The sequence below is a fragment of the Tricharina praecox genome, assembly GCF_024521635.1.
Source record: "Tricharina praecox strain CBS 144465 chromosome Unknown BZA05scaffold_19, whole genome shotgun sequence".
NCBI classification, from domain to species: domain Eukaryota; kingdom Fungi; phylum Ascomycota; class Pezizomycetes; order Pezizales; family Pyronemataceae; genus Tricharina; species Tricharina praecox.
The window spans coordinates 469270-485803 of NW_026250421.1; the positions used below are offsets into that span (position 1 = coordinate 469270).

General features: G+C 54.5%; 6 protein-coding genes across 6 annotated transcripts; 4 read left to right on the forward strand and 2 right to left on the reverse strand.

The window, feature by feature from the left end:
- Window positions 1-1945: 1945 nt before the first annotated feature.
- BZA05DRAFT_376085 (siderophore iron transporter-like protein) lies at window positions 1946-4382 on the forward strand. Its single transcript, XM_051481808.1, has 3 exons — window positions 1946-2449; window positions 2541-2758; window positions 2839-4382. Exons 1-3 carry the CDS (start codon window positions 2226-2228, stop codon window positions 4170-4172), a joined length of 1776 nt encoding a protein of 591 aa, XP_051337783.1. The 5' UTR covers window positions 1946-2225; the 3' UTR covers window positions 4173-4382.
- A 556-nt stretch (window positions 4383-4938) lies between these two features.
- BZA05DRAFT_437571 (uncharacterized protein) lies at window positions 4939-5915 on the forward strand. Its single transcript, XM_051486454.1, has 2 exons — window positions 4939-5313; window positions 5357-5915. The coding sequence occupies exons 1-2, from the start codon at window positions 5151-5153 to the stop codon at window positions 5878-5880; spliced, it is 687 nt and encodes a 228-aa protein (XP_051337784.1). The 5' UTR covers window positions 4939-5150; the 3' UTR covers window positions 5881-5915.
- A 1650-nt stretch (window positions 5916-7565) lies between these two features.
- BZA05DRAFT_446632 (uncharacterized protein) lies at window positions 7566-8474 on the forward strand (the record flags this gene model as incomplete). Its single annotated transcript, XM_051487092.1, has 2 exons — window positions 7566-7640; window positions 7698-8474. 2 exons carry the CDS (start codon window positions 7566-7568, stop codon window positions 8472-8474), a joined length of 852 nt encoding a protein of 283 aa, XP_051337785.1.
- Window positions 8475-8714: 240 nt separating this feature from the next.
- Window positions 8715-9696, reverse strand: BZA05DRAFT_475409 (uncharacterized protein; the record flags this gene model as incomplete). The annotated part of the gene is made up of 2 exons (XM_051488186.1): window positions 8715-9316; window positions 9474-9696. The coding sequence occupies 2 exons, from the start codon at window positions 9694-9696 to the stop codon at window positions 8715-8717; spliced, it is 825 nt and encodes a 274-aa protein (XP_051337786.1).
- Window positions 9697-10245: 549 nt separating this feature from the next.
- Window positions 10246-11348, reverse strand: BZA05DRAFT_455705 (uncharacterized protein; the record flags this gene model as incomplete). The annotated part of the gene is made up of 5 exons (XM_051487545.1): window positions 10246-10509; window positions 10562-10675; window positions 10733-10843; window positions 10958-11086; window positions 11160-11348. The coding sequence occupies 5 exons, from the start codon at window positions 11346-11348 to the stop codon at window positions 10246-10248; spliced, it is 807 nt and encodes a 268-aa protein (XP_051337787.1).
- Window positions 11349-13482: 2134 nt separating this feature from the next.
- On the forward strand, window positions 13483-14691 carry BZA05DRAFT_420233 (uncharacterized protein; the record flags this gene model as incomplete). Its single annotated transcript, XM_051485633.1, has 2 exons — window positions 13483-13648; window positions 13778-14691. 2 exons carry the CDS (start codon window positions 13483-13485, stop codon window positions 14689-14691), a joined length of 1080 nt encoding a protein of 359 aa, XP_051337788.1.
- Between the last annotated feature and the right edge of the window lie 1843 nt (window positions 14692-16534).

Below are 16534 nucleotides of genomic sequence, written 5' to 3' on the forward strand. Positions count from 1 at the left end.
GTGTAGCAGTCCACGATACTTCGCTATAGGCGAAGTGCAGATGCCTACTTACATAGTACGTGCTACACCTGGGAATTTCTTGTGATGTATGTACACATCTACCATCCGCATAAGTTTGTTCTCTAGGCGCCAAACCCGTAGTCGAGGTTCGACAGGTCTCGCCTTTCGAAAGCCTCTCTGATTCTAGGCACGAAAAGGCCGGGCCGGGGGTCCCAACGATGAAAAAGACGCATCAACTGGAGTCCCACTGTCTCGGTTACCTCCCTTTCAGTTCCGACAAGCTCGGTACGTATGTTCTTGAGGTCTTCCGGCGGCGTGGGAAGAAGGCACCTAGGTAAGTACCTAGGTCCTCACTAGTAGCACCTACATAGCTAACCCAACACAAGCTCAAGTGTTCTCAACGGGAACTCAGCAAGACCCCAACACATGTACATACCGGTAGGTATGGGATGATATTTCCAGCCCAGGTGGCCTGTTTGGGTCCCTTCGATCCGTGTCGACTCTCGAGGGCCAGAACGCAGCGAAGCGCCCTAGCTACGGTACCGTGGTTGTCGTTGCATCCCATTGGATCCGGCAAAGTCATCTTCTTCGCGTGGCGCGGCCGTTCCTGTCGTCGCCATCGTCACACGCGGGAAAAAAGGGTGGCTCGCTAACCTTCGGAAGGCCAAGCTCCTCCCCCTCTCCTAGCGCCACGTGGAAAGATGTTGGCACCGTCATATTTATCTGATGGTGGTTGTATGTGGTGGGGGGAGGGGCGGGGCGTGAAGAGACGATATCAGATCATCATCACCTTGTCGATTTCCACCACCTCGCAGTGCATACGGAAAACCCCGCCGTGACGACATCGTCAGCCACATAAAAGCTGGGCGCGAAGAGCTTTCTTGAGGACGAACCAGAGTAAGAGGACTTGAGGGGAGAGCGGCATGAGCTCGAAGTTGTTGCGTTATTCTGAATTCCAACCATCATCATCACCATCGCCGGAAGAGAGGGGAATGCAGAACCGCAATGGGTTCGGCAACAGCGAAAAACCAAGCGGAGTTGTCGCGGCAGACCGCGCCATGCTGAGGAGCTTGCCACTATGCGGCGTGCCACTGCACCTTTCCCCACCCGAATCTCCGTCGCCGTTTTTTGGTGTGAGAGGTATTTATTTTTTCACGCAGCGAACCCATTACGGCAGCTCGCGTGATCAGATATCGGCGATTGCGATAAACCTGCTCCTGTTCCCCCTGCTCCTCCTCCTCGTCCCTCTTCTCCGGCTGGCATGGGCCAATCAGATGGGATGCATGGCTCGAGTCTCTGGCGCTAGCTCGGATCAGATTACCCCCCACAGAAAGCTCGGGCACATCAGATAACGTAACGTCTCGGCCAAATCCGGGAGGAGGTGTGGGTCGTTCCTAAGTTATCAGATGAAGATTTTTCAGACCTGCTTGGCGCTAGGCCCGGAGGGGCCTGGGGGATTTCGCATGTGCGGCGGCATGCAGGACTGGGGTGCGGGCAGGCATGGATCGCTTCGCTAAGGAGCAGTGGCGTCGCTCATATCTCACACAACAGGGACTTCCACTTCAAGGATCTGATAACACGCCATCACATCACGGACAAGCTGCGTTGGTGGAGTTTGCCGTACGAAGAGATTTTCCGGGAAATCCAACTCACGGCTCCTTGGGAAGCGCGGCGGACTGGGAAAAAGTTTCAGTCACCGCGGGTGGTGCGAGAAGTTCATCAACAGGGGATCATGGGGGAAGGGGGAGGGGGAGAGGCATTGCAAGCATGAAGGCCCGGTCTCGCAGTAGAGTAGAGTACGGTAGAGTACTCTACCTACCCAGGGACGAGGTCGCATGGAAGGGGGAGAAACCTCAGAAGATGGGTGGGGAGCTGCCGATTCATCAGCTTATCGGGTCTGTGTGGGCGGGACACCGACCAGGGTTGCAATGCGATGCGGAAAGACGCACAGCAGGTGAACTATGTATGTACTTACCATGTATGTAGCATAAAAGGAATCCGCCGCCCGCCTCCATCGAGGTTGTTCCACCGACCCGCATCATCTGCCCTGCCTGCGACATACGAAACCGACCGGCATCCCCGCGGCTTTCTTCCCTCATTCTTCCGCTGCTCCGTCCTCTGGTTTCGGAGTTGCCACAAGGCGAGACAGTTATAGTACCGTACCTTCGATCGGACTGAGAAGAAAAAAAGAAAGAAGAAAGAAAGACAGATAGCGCCCGTTAACCATGCCCGTCCTCTCCGTACCCGGCATGGGCAACTTGGCCTCCGGCTTCGGAGCCGAGAAGTCGGCCCGTGACCCAATCGACAGCGCCGAGATCGGGACTCCACCGGACGAGAAGTCCAACTACGACTCGGACTCGCCCCGCGAAGATGTGCAGTCTGGTATTGCAAAGGTGGAGGCCATGGCCTCCGTCTGGACCAAGAATGAGCTGTACATTGCGTACATTGGGTATGTCCGCATCTACCTATCCATCCGGGCATCCCATCCCCCCCGATACGCAGGAGTCGGAGGCTGATGGCGGCACACTTGATGACTACAGTATCTTCTTGATCTTCTTCATGAACTCGCTACAGCAGCAGGTGACGGGAAACTTGACCGCCTACGTCACCAGCTCCTTCTATATGCATTCTCTCGTGTCTACCATCGCTATCGTCAGCAATATCGTCGGAGGTGCCTTCAAGCTGCCCATCGCTAAGCTGTTGGATATGTGGGGACGTGCTGAGGGTTTCGCCCTGATGCTGTCGTTCACCGTCATTGGTGAGTTCAATCTTCTCCCTCCGGGTCCGGGATATTCTCCCCACCCCGCGACAGTAAACTGATTCATTCATCGTGGGTAGGTCTTGCCATGATGGCTGGCTGCACCAATGTCTCCATCTACGCCGGTGCTCAGGTCTTCTACTGGGTCGGATTCAACGGCATGAGTTACGTCCTCAACGTCTTCATGGCCGACACCTCGGACATCAAGAACCGTGCCTTGGTGTTTGCCTTCTCCACTACCCCCTACATCGGCACCACCTTTGCCGGCCCCGCCCTCGCACAGAGATTCTACCAGGAGTCGACCTGGCAGTGGGGCCACGGTGTGTGGACCATCATCCTCCCCGTCTTCTGCATTCCGTTCCTCTGGGTTGTCTTCCGCAACCAGCGGAAGGCGGTCAAGGCCGGTCTGGTCAAGAAGAGCACAGCTAGCAGCCTCAGTCTCGGCGGCAAGATTAACTACTACTTCTGGGAGTTTGACGTCATCGGAGTCCTCCTCGTCTGCATGGGTTTTGTGCTCCTCCTGCTGCCCATGTCGCTCGCCTACTACCAGCGTAACACGTGGAAGTCCGCCACCGTCATCTCCATGTTGGTCGTTGGAGCCGTGTCCCTGATCAGCTTCGTGCTGTACGAGAAGTTCTTGTCGCGCAAGTGCTTCATCCCCTTCGATCTCATCCTCGACCGCACCATCATCGGCGCTTGCGGTCTCTCGGCCTCCATCTTCATCTCCTTCTACTGCTGGGACGCGTACTATCACTCGTACGTGCAGGTCGTGCACAACCAGAGCATCCGCAACGCCGGCTACATCTACAACATCTACAGCATCGGATCGTGCTTCTTCGCCGTCCTCGTCGGCCTGTTCATTAAGTTCACCATGCGCTTCAAGTACCTAGCGCTGTGCTTCGGTCTGCCGCTGTACGTCATGGCCACCGGCCTCATGATCCACTTCCGCCAGTCGCACGTCGACATCGGGTACGTAGTGATGTGCCAGATCTTCATCGCGTTCGCCGGGGGTACGCTCGTGATCTGCGAGCAACTGGCTGTGATGGCGGTAGCCAAGCACCAGAACGTTGCGGCGGTGCTCGCCGTACTCGGCCTGTGCTCCAGCATCGGCGGTGGCATCGGCGCCGCCGTTTCCGGCGCCATCTGGACCAGCGTCCTGCCCCGCGAACTCGCCAGACGCCTCCCAGACACCCTCAAGGACCAGTCCCTCTACATCTTCTCGAGTCTGCCCGTGCAGCTCGGTTACGCGTGGGGCTCCCCAGAGCGTGAGGCGATCATTGACTCCTACGCTGCTACTCAGAGACTCATGGTCATCGCTGCTACCGCGGTCATGGCTTTCAGCTTCCTGTGGGTGTCGCTGTGGAGGAACATTAAGCTGGAGGACGTCAAGAATACCAAGGGTTTGGTGTTCTAAGCTTGCTCTCCACGGGCTCAAAAGGAACCGTCTTGCACCGCGGTTTGGCTGTGAGATGGTGTGAGTGTGTGAGGGTATATGGGAGGATGGGAAAAAGGGGAGTATATTGAATTGCTAATGAATTTATGGCGGTACTGGATGGGATATGGGAAGGAACGAACGATCATGTATGTAAATAATTAATGGAACTGGCATCTGCTCTTACTTGGTACCTATGATACATAAGTCATGAGTCGGTGAGGAGAAAAATATTCTGCGCATACCTATCCAAAAACAAGTAACGTTTGTTACAGCAAGATATTTGGGACTATCACAGTATATGCCAAATACATGGTACATATTCTCATAGCTAGACCAGGTACCATATATACTAAGACTGGAAAGTGGCGCGAGTCTCGGCTCGAGTTACGTGCAGCTGGGTTTATAAATGCCAATCATATAGCCCCTGTAGTCAGAAAAAGTGTGGCATTGTTGAACATCTAGGATGCCGAACGGGGTCATCGGGGGGGAGATGAGAGTTTTCTTGCGGTTGTAGCTTTGATAACATTCAACTCGTCAAAACAATTTTGAAAATGCAGCTAGCACCCAAACATGCCCTTACCATATCTACAAAATTCAAAACCGTTCCTTTCATTTCTTACCACCGATGCCGAGTGAGTGCATGACGTGAGGCTCCCGTGCCTCTACACTGCCGCGTTAGGCGTGGAATTGAATTTGCCGCCGCCAGCTACCCCCATAAAACCCACACGGCACCCATCCCCCCAAGCTTCTTTCTTTCTTACATCATACAACTACATATCCGTCTCAACTCACCTTTTCCTGCCAACCTAACCTTAATAATAATAATCCGACACTCGGAAACATCACATTTCCCAAATACCTACAACGACAAAACTGCCTCATTCCGGCTTCTCCTGCGCAATTATATTCTTCGGATCTTATATTCTTCGGAAATACCTCAATATACTACAATTCGATATGGTCAGGCCTTCCGTACTAGCGGGCACGGACATGCGCATCGCCGTCATCGAGCGCGGGTCCATCCACCACGACCCGGGCTGCGACATTTCGCAGCGGGAGGCAGAGGTGCTCACCTCATACGACATCCTGCCGAACTGGCGGAACACCATCGTCGTCCCTGGTAGTACCTCCCTTCCTTGAGCACTCAGCACCTCAACTAACAGCTCCACAGGCTGCCCACCCATCTGGTCACCACCGCCTTTGCCCATCCGAATCCCAGCAGACGAGGACCAGGACCCGTCCCACCCACGGCCGCCCGCACGGCTCAACTTCCCGACCTGCCCGCTGGAACCTCTCATCCGCGCACTACCAATCATTCGCCCCACGCTTTCGCTGCGGTCCTTCGACACGGGTTGAGGTTGCTGGTGCGCTTCGAGGTCGATACGTGCATCGCGGAGGAGGAGGTGGAGGATATGGTGGAGCACCTCCGGGAGGTGCCCGTGACGCCCACCGGAGTCCGCATCGTGCCTGGAGGAGTCTTGGTGCCGGAGGAGAGCATCGTCGAGCTCAAGTCCAAGGCCAAGGGGAAGAGGTATATCAGGCAGGCCGAGCAGCTGTGTTCTCGCGCACGCCGATCCTCATCATTGGGTACCACGAGGACGGCGGGAACGTCGAGGTCGAGAAGCGGGACGTGGTGAAGACCGGGTGGCTCAAGAAGTGGGAGGTCGCCAATACCGAGAAGCTCTAGAAGCTGGTGAGAGTACTGGAGATGCTGCGGATGGTTATGGTTGTGAGAGGGGGGGAGGGAGGTTTGCAATCGTGACACAAAAGGGCCAGAGTGCGTTTAGTGTCTACGAGATGCATCAGAGCCATTTGTTTGGGTTACCCGAGGATATTAAAGCGGGCTGGAAATAGATGGCAATGTATTTAGATTTTTTGGGATAGTTGTTTTGTTTTTGTTTTTGTTTAATCATCATAGCATTCGACCTTATCAGATCATGGCTGTTTTGGGATAGTTACTGCTCCCACGACATGGGGGCATCATTAAGAACCTGGCTGTTTACCTGTATGGTGATCAAACTGATGCCGTGAAGCTGTATGTACCTACTCCATCAAGACCCCGCCTCGTCAATGAAGCCACCAATATCTCCTTGCAAGGGATAAAGAATAAGACCATCAATATCTGCTTTCGACGGTGAACTGGCCAGCCACCTCCTTCCCCTGATGGCCTGGGTACTAGCTGGCCCACAGGAAGCCCTACCGCAGCTTCCCGCAAAACGAGCACTTGATCCAGCCCACCAGCTTGGTTGTCCGAGTGATTCTCTATGCGGGGCCGAAACCGGCGGGCAAAGGATCAGTGGGTGCCGCCTCATCTAGATTTGAGTTCCAGAAGTCCCAGCAACAAACCTGCAATTCCACCACGCCGCTAGCACCGCATGTGCCACCTACGTTGAAAGCGTGAAAGCGTTATCCTCCCCTGTTATAGTTAAGCCGCCGCTGCCGATAGTTAGAAGTTCCAGCGGAGGATTCTTTACCGCTGTTAATAACAGGTACACATATAGGGGGCACCACTGGATAGCCGGTCTTGTGAAGATTGTAACCTGTTTTTCTGTGTCGACTATTCTGAAAATTCTCCGGAGGAGGGAGGAGGGAACTGGGAATATACGCCACCAGAAACGAGGTACTTAGGTATGTACGTAATGGTAGGGAGGTTTCTACTATAACTTACACAAGTTGCTCTGCGGAATCAACTCGGATGCTTTTGATATCACTCGTTGCCAACCTTTCTGCATCGGTCCAAATTTTGCCAACTTCAGGCACAGCAATAAATTTACAGGCGCAGGACGTGTAGGGGATGAACGAATTCTCTATGGCAATATACAGGACTTGATTGGGTCTCTACAATTTTTTTTCTCGGGTTTTATCTAGGTAGAATAGTCCACTTTTCCACCCAAGTAGCGAATGACCAAGGGTGAAATGAGAAGGAAGTACGGACTTTGACCGTTGCGTTGGCAGGGGGACACCGATACTTATGGGACTTCACTTGCGCCGACTTCTGTTCATTCCAATTGCATTGGGTTCAACCGTAGATATTCCGCTGAGTGAGTCTCGCGGCTGAAAAGCGATTAACGTTCGAGTGACGATCTATGCATGGCTTCTGTCTTAATTGGGCGGCCGTTGAAATGAATGGTGATAAAAACGCTAGTGTGTCGAACTTCGCCGCACAACTAGCCAGGATGTTCGCTGTTCTTCTTCTCCCTCTCCCGCTCCTCCTCCTCCTCCTCCTCCTCCTTCTTCTTCTCCTCTTTACCCTCTACCACACAACTGACTCTACTCTCCCTGAAGGCTGATTCAGACATCACATAAGTGACAATTTCGACCCTTCACGGCTTAGGTAGTACATCACACTTCGATCGCTCTTGAGTCTTAACCATGACTTCTCGCATGAATAAAGCCCTCAAGGTTCAGCCGGATACTCCTCCTCAACGTGCGCCACAGGCCTCGCAGGTTCGTACCCTGCAGCCGCCTCAGTCGTGAGATTGACTGCTTACTAACTCTCATTAGCAGCTCGAGCAGGTCCAGCAGCAGCAGCAGCATGTCCAGCAGCAGCATGTCCAGCAGCAGCATGTCCAGCAGCAGCATGTCCAGCAGCAGCATGTCCAGCAGCAGCATGTCCAGCAGCAGCATGTCCAGCAGCAGCATGTCCAGCAGCAGCATGTCCAGCAGCAGCATGTCCAGCAGCAGCAGGTTCAGCAGCAGGTTCAGCAGCAGGTCCAGCAGCAATGGCTCTTGGATCGCCAGGCGCAAGAGCATGGCCGTGCCTCGGCGCAGGCTAGGGCGTTAAAGCGACAGAGACGTGCCGAGGCGGTCCGCCAGGCCAATACGTCAGCAATTGCCGAAGCCAGGCGCCTTTCGCCGGCTCAAGTACACAAGCGGTACTTGAGGCAGGCGGGCGGACCAACTCCCGATAAGGAGTGCCTCGGGCCGGCTCAGTCGGTCCAACGCCCTCCCTCTCCCCCCCCTTCTTCCACTCGTCGCCAAGATGCCCGCCCAAGGCTCTCCCGTCCTCCGCCCCCGTTCTTTGTTGGCGAGGGTGGTGATGTGCTCTTGAAGAAATTTCGAGAGCGTCATCCCGACTGGGAGAGTAGTGGTGAGGGCATGGCGGCGACGAGAGGGAAGAGGCGACGCGAGGAGGAGCCTGTAGAGGGAGTTGAGGTGGACGAGCGATCGTCTACCAAGAGACTCAAGGTGGGTGGAGCGGATCTGTCCGGTAACTTCGGTTCGCGGTTGTGGGCCGGTGCCGGTCTGACTTTTGCTGCCCGGGGGGCTGGCCTCATTTGAGGTCACCCATAGAGGGGGGGTGGTGGAGAGGGACAATAGTCTTTGATAATGGTATGCAAAAGTTTTTTCAGGTTTTATCTTAGATAGTCCACTTTTCGACAGTAATATCTAGGATGATCCACTTTTTTGTCTATCTAGGGTAGACCATTGATTGAGTACAAAACGCAGAAATCTCAACACCCTGTCTACACTTTACAACCATAGTAAATGCAACCTAACTTCCGAATAATCGCACATTCCTCAAGCCCCTCCATCCTCGGCCTCTAGGTCAAACCTATCTCCCACATCCGTCACTGTCACCACGGTAGCCCTCATATCCACGCCCCCAGGTACCCCCGGTGCCCTCGGTTCCTCCGGTTCCTCCGGTTTCTCCGGTTCCTCCGGTTCCTCCGGTTCCCCAGGTTCCCCAGGTTCCTCAGGTTCCTCAGGTTCCTCAGGTTCCTCAGGTTCCTCAGGTTCCTCAGGTTCCTCAGGTTCCTCCGCCGGTCTCTGGGAAGAATACTCCGGCGGCTCCGACAGCGGATCTGAGGTAACCGGAACTGCCACTGCAGATGCACGCCTCGACTGAGAATACACCGGTACTGCAGCTGTGGGTCTCGGCGAAAAGTAAGCTGGTGGCTCCGGCCGCGGTGGTGAGTACGGCGGTAGACTTCCCTCTCCCCCACTACCCATGCCGGCGCCGCCATCTTGTGATGCGTATTCCAGTACTAGATTTCCACCTTCCACGCCAATGTCAGCGTTGCCGTCATGCGATGCGTACTCTGGCGGCGCACTCTGCGGCCGTGGATTTCCAGCAAAGGTGGAGATGGGGGTGGAGGGTGTCCACGTTGGCGCTGATTGCGCTACGGATGGTGTTCGTGCTGGTGAATGGCCAGCATGTGGTTGTGTTGCGTATTGGGGCCACGGCGAGAAAGGGAGTGACGCCTCTTGGTCGAGTGGGGGGATGTGGGTTCGTTCATATGGCTCGGATGGTGGAGGTGATGGGTGGACTATCGTCACTGTGGGTGGCGCATGGGTCGCTGTAGCCGAAATAACGGTAGTGGCCGTGGGTGCAGGTGGTTTGGAAGTCGGTGAGGAAGGTGGTGACTGTTGTCGGTTCGGATTTCGCAGGCCGACGGTGGATGAGATAGTCCGCCGTAGGCCCCCTCGACGACGCGTGCTGCTGGAGCTGCTGTTGCTTTGCAGTATGCTCGATAATTGACTCGTTGATCTCCTGAGCCATGTTCGCGGCGGAGGCGGATGATCAGCCGCGGTGTGGATGGTCCTACCGATAGTTTCGGTAGGTGAGGTCAGTGACGAAGAAGATGGAGGTGTATAGTCGATGCTGCTGAAATCAACGAGGTTGCCAGGATGAGGTTCCTCTGGGACGGGTGCAGTGCTGGTATCACAGGTGCTCGGCGGATATAGATGCGTGGGCAGTGGAGGTGTTGATGTAGCTGAGGCATGTGAGTCCATACTAGGTCGCCGGTGATGATATGGAGAGGAGCCAGAGGAGGACGGGGAGGAAGAGGAAGAGGAAGAGGAAGATATATGGATCACGGGGGCCAGACGCTGGCTGATTGATGGTGATGAAAATGGTGACAGAAGAGACAGTGGTTGCGGCGATTGGAGTGGTAAGACATTAGACGAATGACGCGAAGGCGGTGATGATGAGAGAGAGTAGGATATAGGAGCGGAATGGGGAGCGCGATTACACGTAGGACGCAGAGTTTGAGGCAATGAGAGTGAGGTTAAGGGCCGAAAGAGAGTAGGGCGCTCGGATGTACGGTCGTCAGGCCGTGCGCTCGGAGTAGAGGAATCGGATATAGTAGTGGATGGCGGAGGCTGTGGGTAAACGAGGAGTGGAGGTAGTGGAACAGTTGGAGGAGATAGCAAGGGTGAGGAACTGTACTCTGTGGAAAGCGCCGGTGGCATATCTCTCGGGAAGTCGGTTGATGTAGGCGGAGGCGGCTGACGGTATTCCGGAGATGAAGACGGCACGGAAGTAGTGGTAGATGGACCACTGGGTCTTTGGAGACGCTGACGGGATCCTGATCTAGACCGTGAGCTATGTGCGTTGTGAGGCTGGCGGGACTCTGATCGCGAACGAGAGCTGGGCTGGCGGTGAGGGCTACGTGACCGGGGACACTGAAGTTGAAGTTCATGCCTTGACGGTCTTGATCGCGACCGCGACGGCGGTGGTGGTCGACGGTCGTAGAAGCCTGGAATATTCATAGCAGGATATTGCCCTCTGTACTTGCCATCCTCTCTTCGATCACGTCTCCTGGTTCTGGCTCGGTTTCCTCTTGATACCCATTCAGAATTCCCTTTGTTGACTCCTCCGCCGCCAGGATATTGACCTCCATCCCCACTTCGGTTCCCATGTCCACCTTCACTTAAGGTTGCGCCCGAGTAGATGCTGCTTTCGTCGGGAAAGCTACCAATCCAATCCTCGGCTAGATGTCCCCTGACTGAAGCTCTCGGAGGAAACCGCGGATACCCACCACTACCACTACCACTGCCTCCTGCTCTTCCTCCTCCTCCTCCTCCTCGGTCTCCTCCTCCTCCTCCTCCTCCGCCTTCGCTTTCGCCTCTGTCTCTGCCTCCATCAGGGCCTCTTTCGCTAGTGCCTCCTGGCCGCCACCCCACCTCACCATTATTCATCGACGGCCTAAGCCCGCTTATTGGTAGATCATACCGTATCACCGGATCCATCGCATTCGGCGCGGCGGTGGAGAAGGAAGGCTCTTTCTCCCTTCGGAGGTAGAAGAGTACTATTATGCTGATTACGGCTACGATGCTGATAATAGTACCGATCGAGATGCCGATTGAGCGACCCACTTCGGCTCCGGTGGATGCCGATTGCCGGATGTGGAGGAGTTGGATGTGCGGCATTGTCGGTTGTATGTGCGTGCGTAGGTATCTACACCAATCAGGAAAGATCAATTTTTGTAACAAGAGTGGAGCCAGAGGTAATTTTGCCGTTGTTTTGTGCTCTTTCCTCATGGATTGTGCGTATTTAAACCTCTTGGTTCAAACGACAGAGGCGGAAAGCCACAGGTGATGTTTCCTCTGAGAGATGGACACGCCTCACCCATTCACAGCCACCACATCAGTGGTTTCTGTTTGTAGTTCCCTTCCACCCCGCACAGTACCTTCCCGCGAGAAACTTCTGGCCACCGGAAGCCCTCCTTTTATATGGACGGCATGCGCCACACGGGACACCCGCTCTCCCTTTCCCAGCTGAGGATCTGTTTAGTTTTGGAAGCTGCCAACTCAAAATCCTAATTTAAACTATTCCAGCCGATGCTGCCTCCCGTGGATATGGAGCACGTTCGGCTGTTGAGGCGGGCGATGGAGAACAAACGACACTGTGTCCACCGAACAAGAAGGATAATAACTATCTCAGTCCCAGCAACTTTTCTATGGTCTATTCAATGGGGATTAAATCGGAGGCAGAGGATATTACTCAGGTGTCCTTACGTGCTTCTGGCTGTAGATATGGAAGCATATCGACCACAAATGGCCCGAGAGGATCGTGATCCCTAAGCCATAGCATCGTAGCCTCAACAGGATAGCCCGAATCAATCAACCTTCCCCGCGCCGCCCCAAAGGAGGTCAGGCTGTTTGCCTCTCCAGCCGGCCGCCGCATCTACAACACTTTATTTTTCCCACCGCAGATGCATACGAAGATCATCCACACGGTAATATGCAGTATGCATGCCATGCGCGGGATCCCGTTGTTTAGGTAGCCAGCGCACGCAGTGTCACAGCCCTAAAGTTACTGGGTGGACACAATCAATCGTCTCCGCTTTTGATGTTCCCGTGGTTCTGGCTGCATGTAAGTCGGAGGAAGTCACCGCCGCCCCGTGGCTTGCTGGTCCAGTGGGGTCGTACCATCGCGAGGCACGGGATGCCACCGGTGGGAGTTCATGATCCCGCCACTGAATCGTGATCATCGTGACTCTAATGCTCATAATCGCTGGTGTGAATTCCAGGCCTGATGGACCCACCTCATGTGTCCAACTACCTACTCACTTCCGCACTTTAAGTGGCAGAAATACAGCTTGAATATATTCGGCTACGCACGGTTCCGTACTGATCTAGGTAGAGAGCGCATCAAGTTTTGCCCTGAGCTCTGGCAGCCGCCGGCACATGTCCTCAACCCCACAGACCGAAGAGCCTCCTGGCCCACTGCAACGCGGGAAAATATAGGAATCAGGTTTAAACTTACCAAATCTTCATGAGAAGTCCATACAGTATGTAATATGGCTTTCATTAATGGCTTACGACCTATCTTGTAGTTTTAGTTTGTGTCAAACAACACCGCACGCAATAACACCGCCACCGAGTGACGGTCTATGAACGCCACTATCTCAAATCGTGGCTACATAGGAACTCTCACCACCTACAAAATGTCACGAGATAAGCCACATTCGCCACACTCTGCTCACAGCTACAACTCACAACATATTCCAAGTCGTCTTCCGACCCTGCAGCTCATAACTTTTTAAAAAGCACTAGCTTCCAACCACAGAGCCTCGCTCTTCCTTCTAATACCTCCTCAACCTTTCCTTCTCTTCTCTTTCCCTCGCAACTATCCTGTACATATCTCCTCGTCGGACACCTTCTCGTCTGAAACCTCTTCGATCCTTTACTTCTTCTGTAAAGCTCCCTCCCCTACTACAATAAGGTACCTCCATCTCTCCCTCCCTTCTCCTACATCCCCACCTCATCTTTTACTTCGGTACCTCTATCTCTCCCTTCCTTCTGTTACATCCCCGCCTCATCTCTTGCCAAGTTCCCCAGGCTGTTTTCCACCCATACACAACGGCCCTTTACTTCGCAGACGGCGAGGCTAACGTTCCGCTCCTTCACAGAAGACAACCCAGAGAAATTACGACTATCTTGTACATACCAAAGCTTCGAGTACGTCCCACCACCCGTTCGATTGTATTGACGGTTTCTAATCCTAGATTTCACACAGTTTTCCCAGCTTCTACCACAAGACATTCACCAGACGGAAAAGATGGTGAACTGCCAACACAGAGACTGCTGCTTCGGGCGAGCTCTGCTCAGCAGCTGCAAGCCCTCAGCAGTCAGCGGTGCCGCCGTCAGGATCCTTCCGGACCTGACTGGTGAAGAGGTGGACCACGTCCTCGGCCACCTGTGGGACAGGGAGAGCATGGCGCTGGGTAAGTCATCCTCACTCCCGTTTCTATTTTCTCTGCAATCCCATCATAAAACTTCCCCATCTACCTGCCCTTCGTCAATCGCAATCTCCAATCTCAAGCTACAGTGTTGACGAGATATCAAACACATAGAGGATTCCGAGCAAATGCCGGGACTTGAGCCCGTTGCTGCGGTGAGTACGGCCACTAAGGCTGTACCATCGATTGCTCCGGCTGCTCCGTTTGCTCCCGCGCGGGGTGGGTTTTTTCGGTTTACGCCGTCCGCCCCGTACCCCCCGTCCGCCCTGTACCCCCCGTCCGCCCTGTACCCCCCATACGTTCCTGTCGGTCCCGTGGCGGAGGCACAGACCGCCAATGAAGCCAACTGGGAGCCGACCTCGGTGGCCCCTCCCCGCACGCCGGATCAATACTACGAGCATTTTGATCCTTGTGGAGATCCCGTGGTCACGCCTACCCACCGCCACGTCCAGAGCCTCTTCTTGCTGCCCAACTCCCGCGGCACATTTTTCAAGTTCAGCAACAAGTCTTTGACTATGTCCGAGCTCCTTGGCTGCGTGCGCGGGGGACGGATTGAGCGGGTCGATTTCACACCCGAACGGGGCTGCGCCGGGGTGTATTTCGTGCTCGCGGAGCACGCGCGCGACTACATCCGGTTCACCAGACGGTGGACGGGTGTAGGCCGCGCGTGCTTCGCGAGTATTGAAGCGATCCCGTGTGCCAAGGGGGGCCACGAGCCCATCAAAGAGAACATCGCGAAAGCGATCAAATACGAGGGTGCGACCCGAGTACTCGTCATCGAGGGCCTCCCGGCGGGAACGAGGGTCGACAAGTTGACTGCGGACGTGAAAGCCCAGTCAGGGAAGCTCCGGATCGCCTGCGAGGAGGTCGACTTTGACGAGGAGGCGGGGAAGTGCACGCTCCGGATGGCCAGTATTGGGACCTGTCTGGGTGCGAGGATGCGTCTGAGACGCCTGCCTTGGTACAGGAACTGCCGGTACTCCTTCGGACCGGACCTCTGTGAGGGTCCGGTCCAGGATCTTCAGTAGTTCCTGCCAGGGCAGCGTTGAGGGGCTCCTGTGACGGCCGTTCTCGGATTGAGACCGTGGTATCTGGCTAAAAGCTGTGGTCTTGTTGTTTCTTTCCTTTGTTCGTTCTGTTTGCTGGCTGATGTGTTGTGGGACGGAAAAGTTTCGAGGAGTGAGGGAGTTTGTATACCTACGGGTCCTGTGTAGAGTTATTTTGTAAAGAATGAAAGAAAATCCAATCCAAAAGTCCAGATCTGATTTTCCACCATGGTTGAGTTGAAACATGAACACGAAAAACATGCGAGCGAGTGATGATCCATGCGAACTCTGCAGAGTTGCGCCCGCCGCCTGCACATCCCACACCCCGATCCCGCTCACTTCATCCATCCACAACCATCGACCGTCCAAGCAGCAGTAATAACTCCACCACCACCACCTTCGCCGGCTGCAGCAATCTCAAAAACCCCATTTGCGTACATGAAGCACCATACCATCGGCCGTCACGCACGCACGTAGAGTACGCATGCCAATCTCGCGCTCCACACACCTTTGCTGGTGTTGATTTAGCCATATCAACCGGAGCGAGTGAGCGGAATCCACATGGTAGTATCGTACTCGACGAACGCACACACGCACGAACGCACGATACCTTATGCATTCATCTTCACACACACACACACACGCTCCGTGGGATGGGGCTGAAGTCCACTATATATGAAGTAACTATATCCGTGTAACCTCGCGGTCGTCGGTCGGTCGGCTTACATAACTACTAGTAACTAACCCCCGCGCCAAACCAGCTTCAGCTTGAATCAGCGGCACGACTAACTGCTGAGGACGGCTAGACAAGAAGTATGTATAATGTATGTACCACATCGCACAGGAACAGTGCCAAAAAAAAACATGCGCAATGCCGGCGCCCTGAGTCGCAGTTGCAGATCCCCCGCAAACGACTCACGAGGCGTATGTGGATGGTAGATTTGGGGTGTCCAGCCGGTGCGAGAGTAGTGATTCTAAAGTAAAGTACGTGGGGTGGAAGCGTGGGGGACATAGGGCATAGAGATGAAATGGTACTCTATTTTATGCGCGCGCGGATATGGAGATGAAGCTCGACAAGAAAGATGGAAGGAGCTTGTGGTGGAGATGTAAGACCGGCCTACCTAACCGTAACTACGGCGTACTCTAGGTGCAAAAGTAACTATGGCGCACGGTGGCGAGTGGCGAGTGCGGCCGCTAGATAGTCAATCTAATCTAGATTCTACAGGAGGACGCCACGCTCGCGGCTCCACCAGTCCACGCTACTTTGGAATGGGTTCTGCAGTAGGTACCTTGTACTCCAAAGTGCACTTTTTCTTCCGCAGAGGCGGCGATGATATCGATGCGGAGATGGCCTGGTCGGCAGAGAAGATGGGAGATGACCCTGCGAGAATGCGCCGTGCGGTGTTTGTTTCGCTGGAATTGAAGCGTACAGTGGTAGGTACTCTGTGTATCTACCGATACTCGACACGTGGGTTCGACTGTTTGCCTTTCCTCTCCTTCTGCCCAACGAGTCAAGTGAGCTTTCGACGAACCAAGCTCTCGGTTGGACAGACTCTGCTCCCACTCTTCTCGAGGTCCCTCATGATGTGATTCGTGGTCGACAAGAGAATAGCGAGTGAAGCCGATCAGCGCAACTGTCAGCACTCGGCACCTTCCGCCATCGCCTCTGTCCACTCACCATCGCCGTCCCCGCAAATTCCCCGCATACATACCATAGCTACTCATCATCGCCACATCAGTCACACCTGCAGCCCAACGCTTTGTTCCAATCAGTCAATCCTCAGCAATCGAGCCACCATCGCAAGCAGAGGACGCATTGGATGCA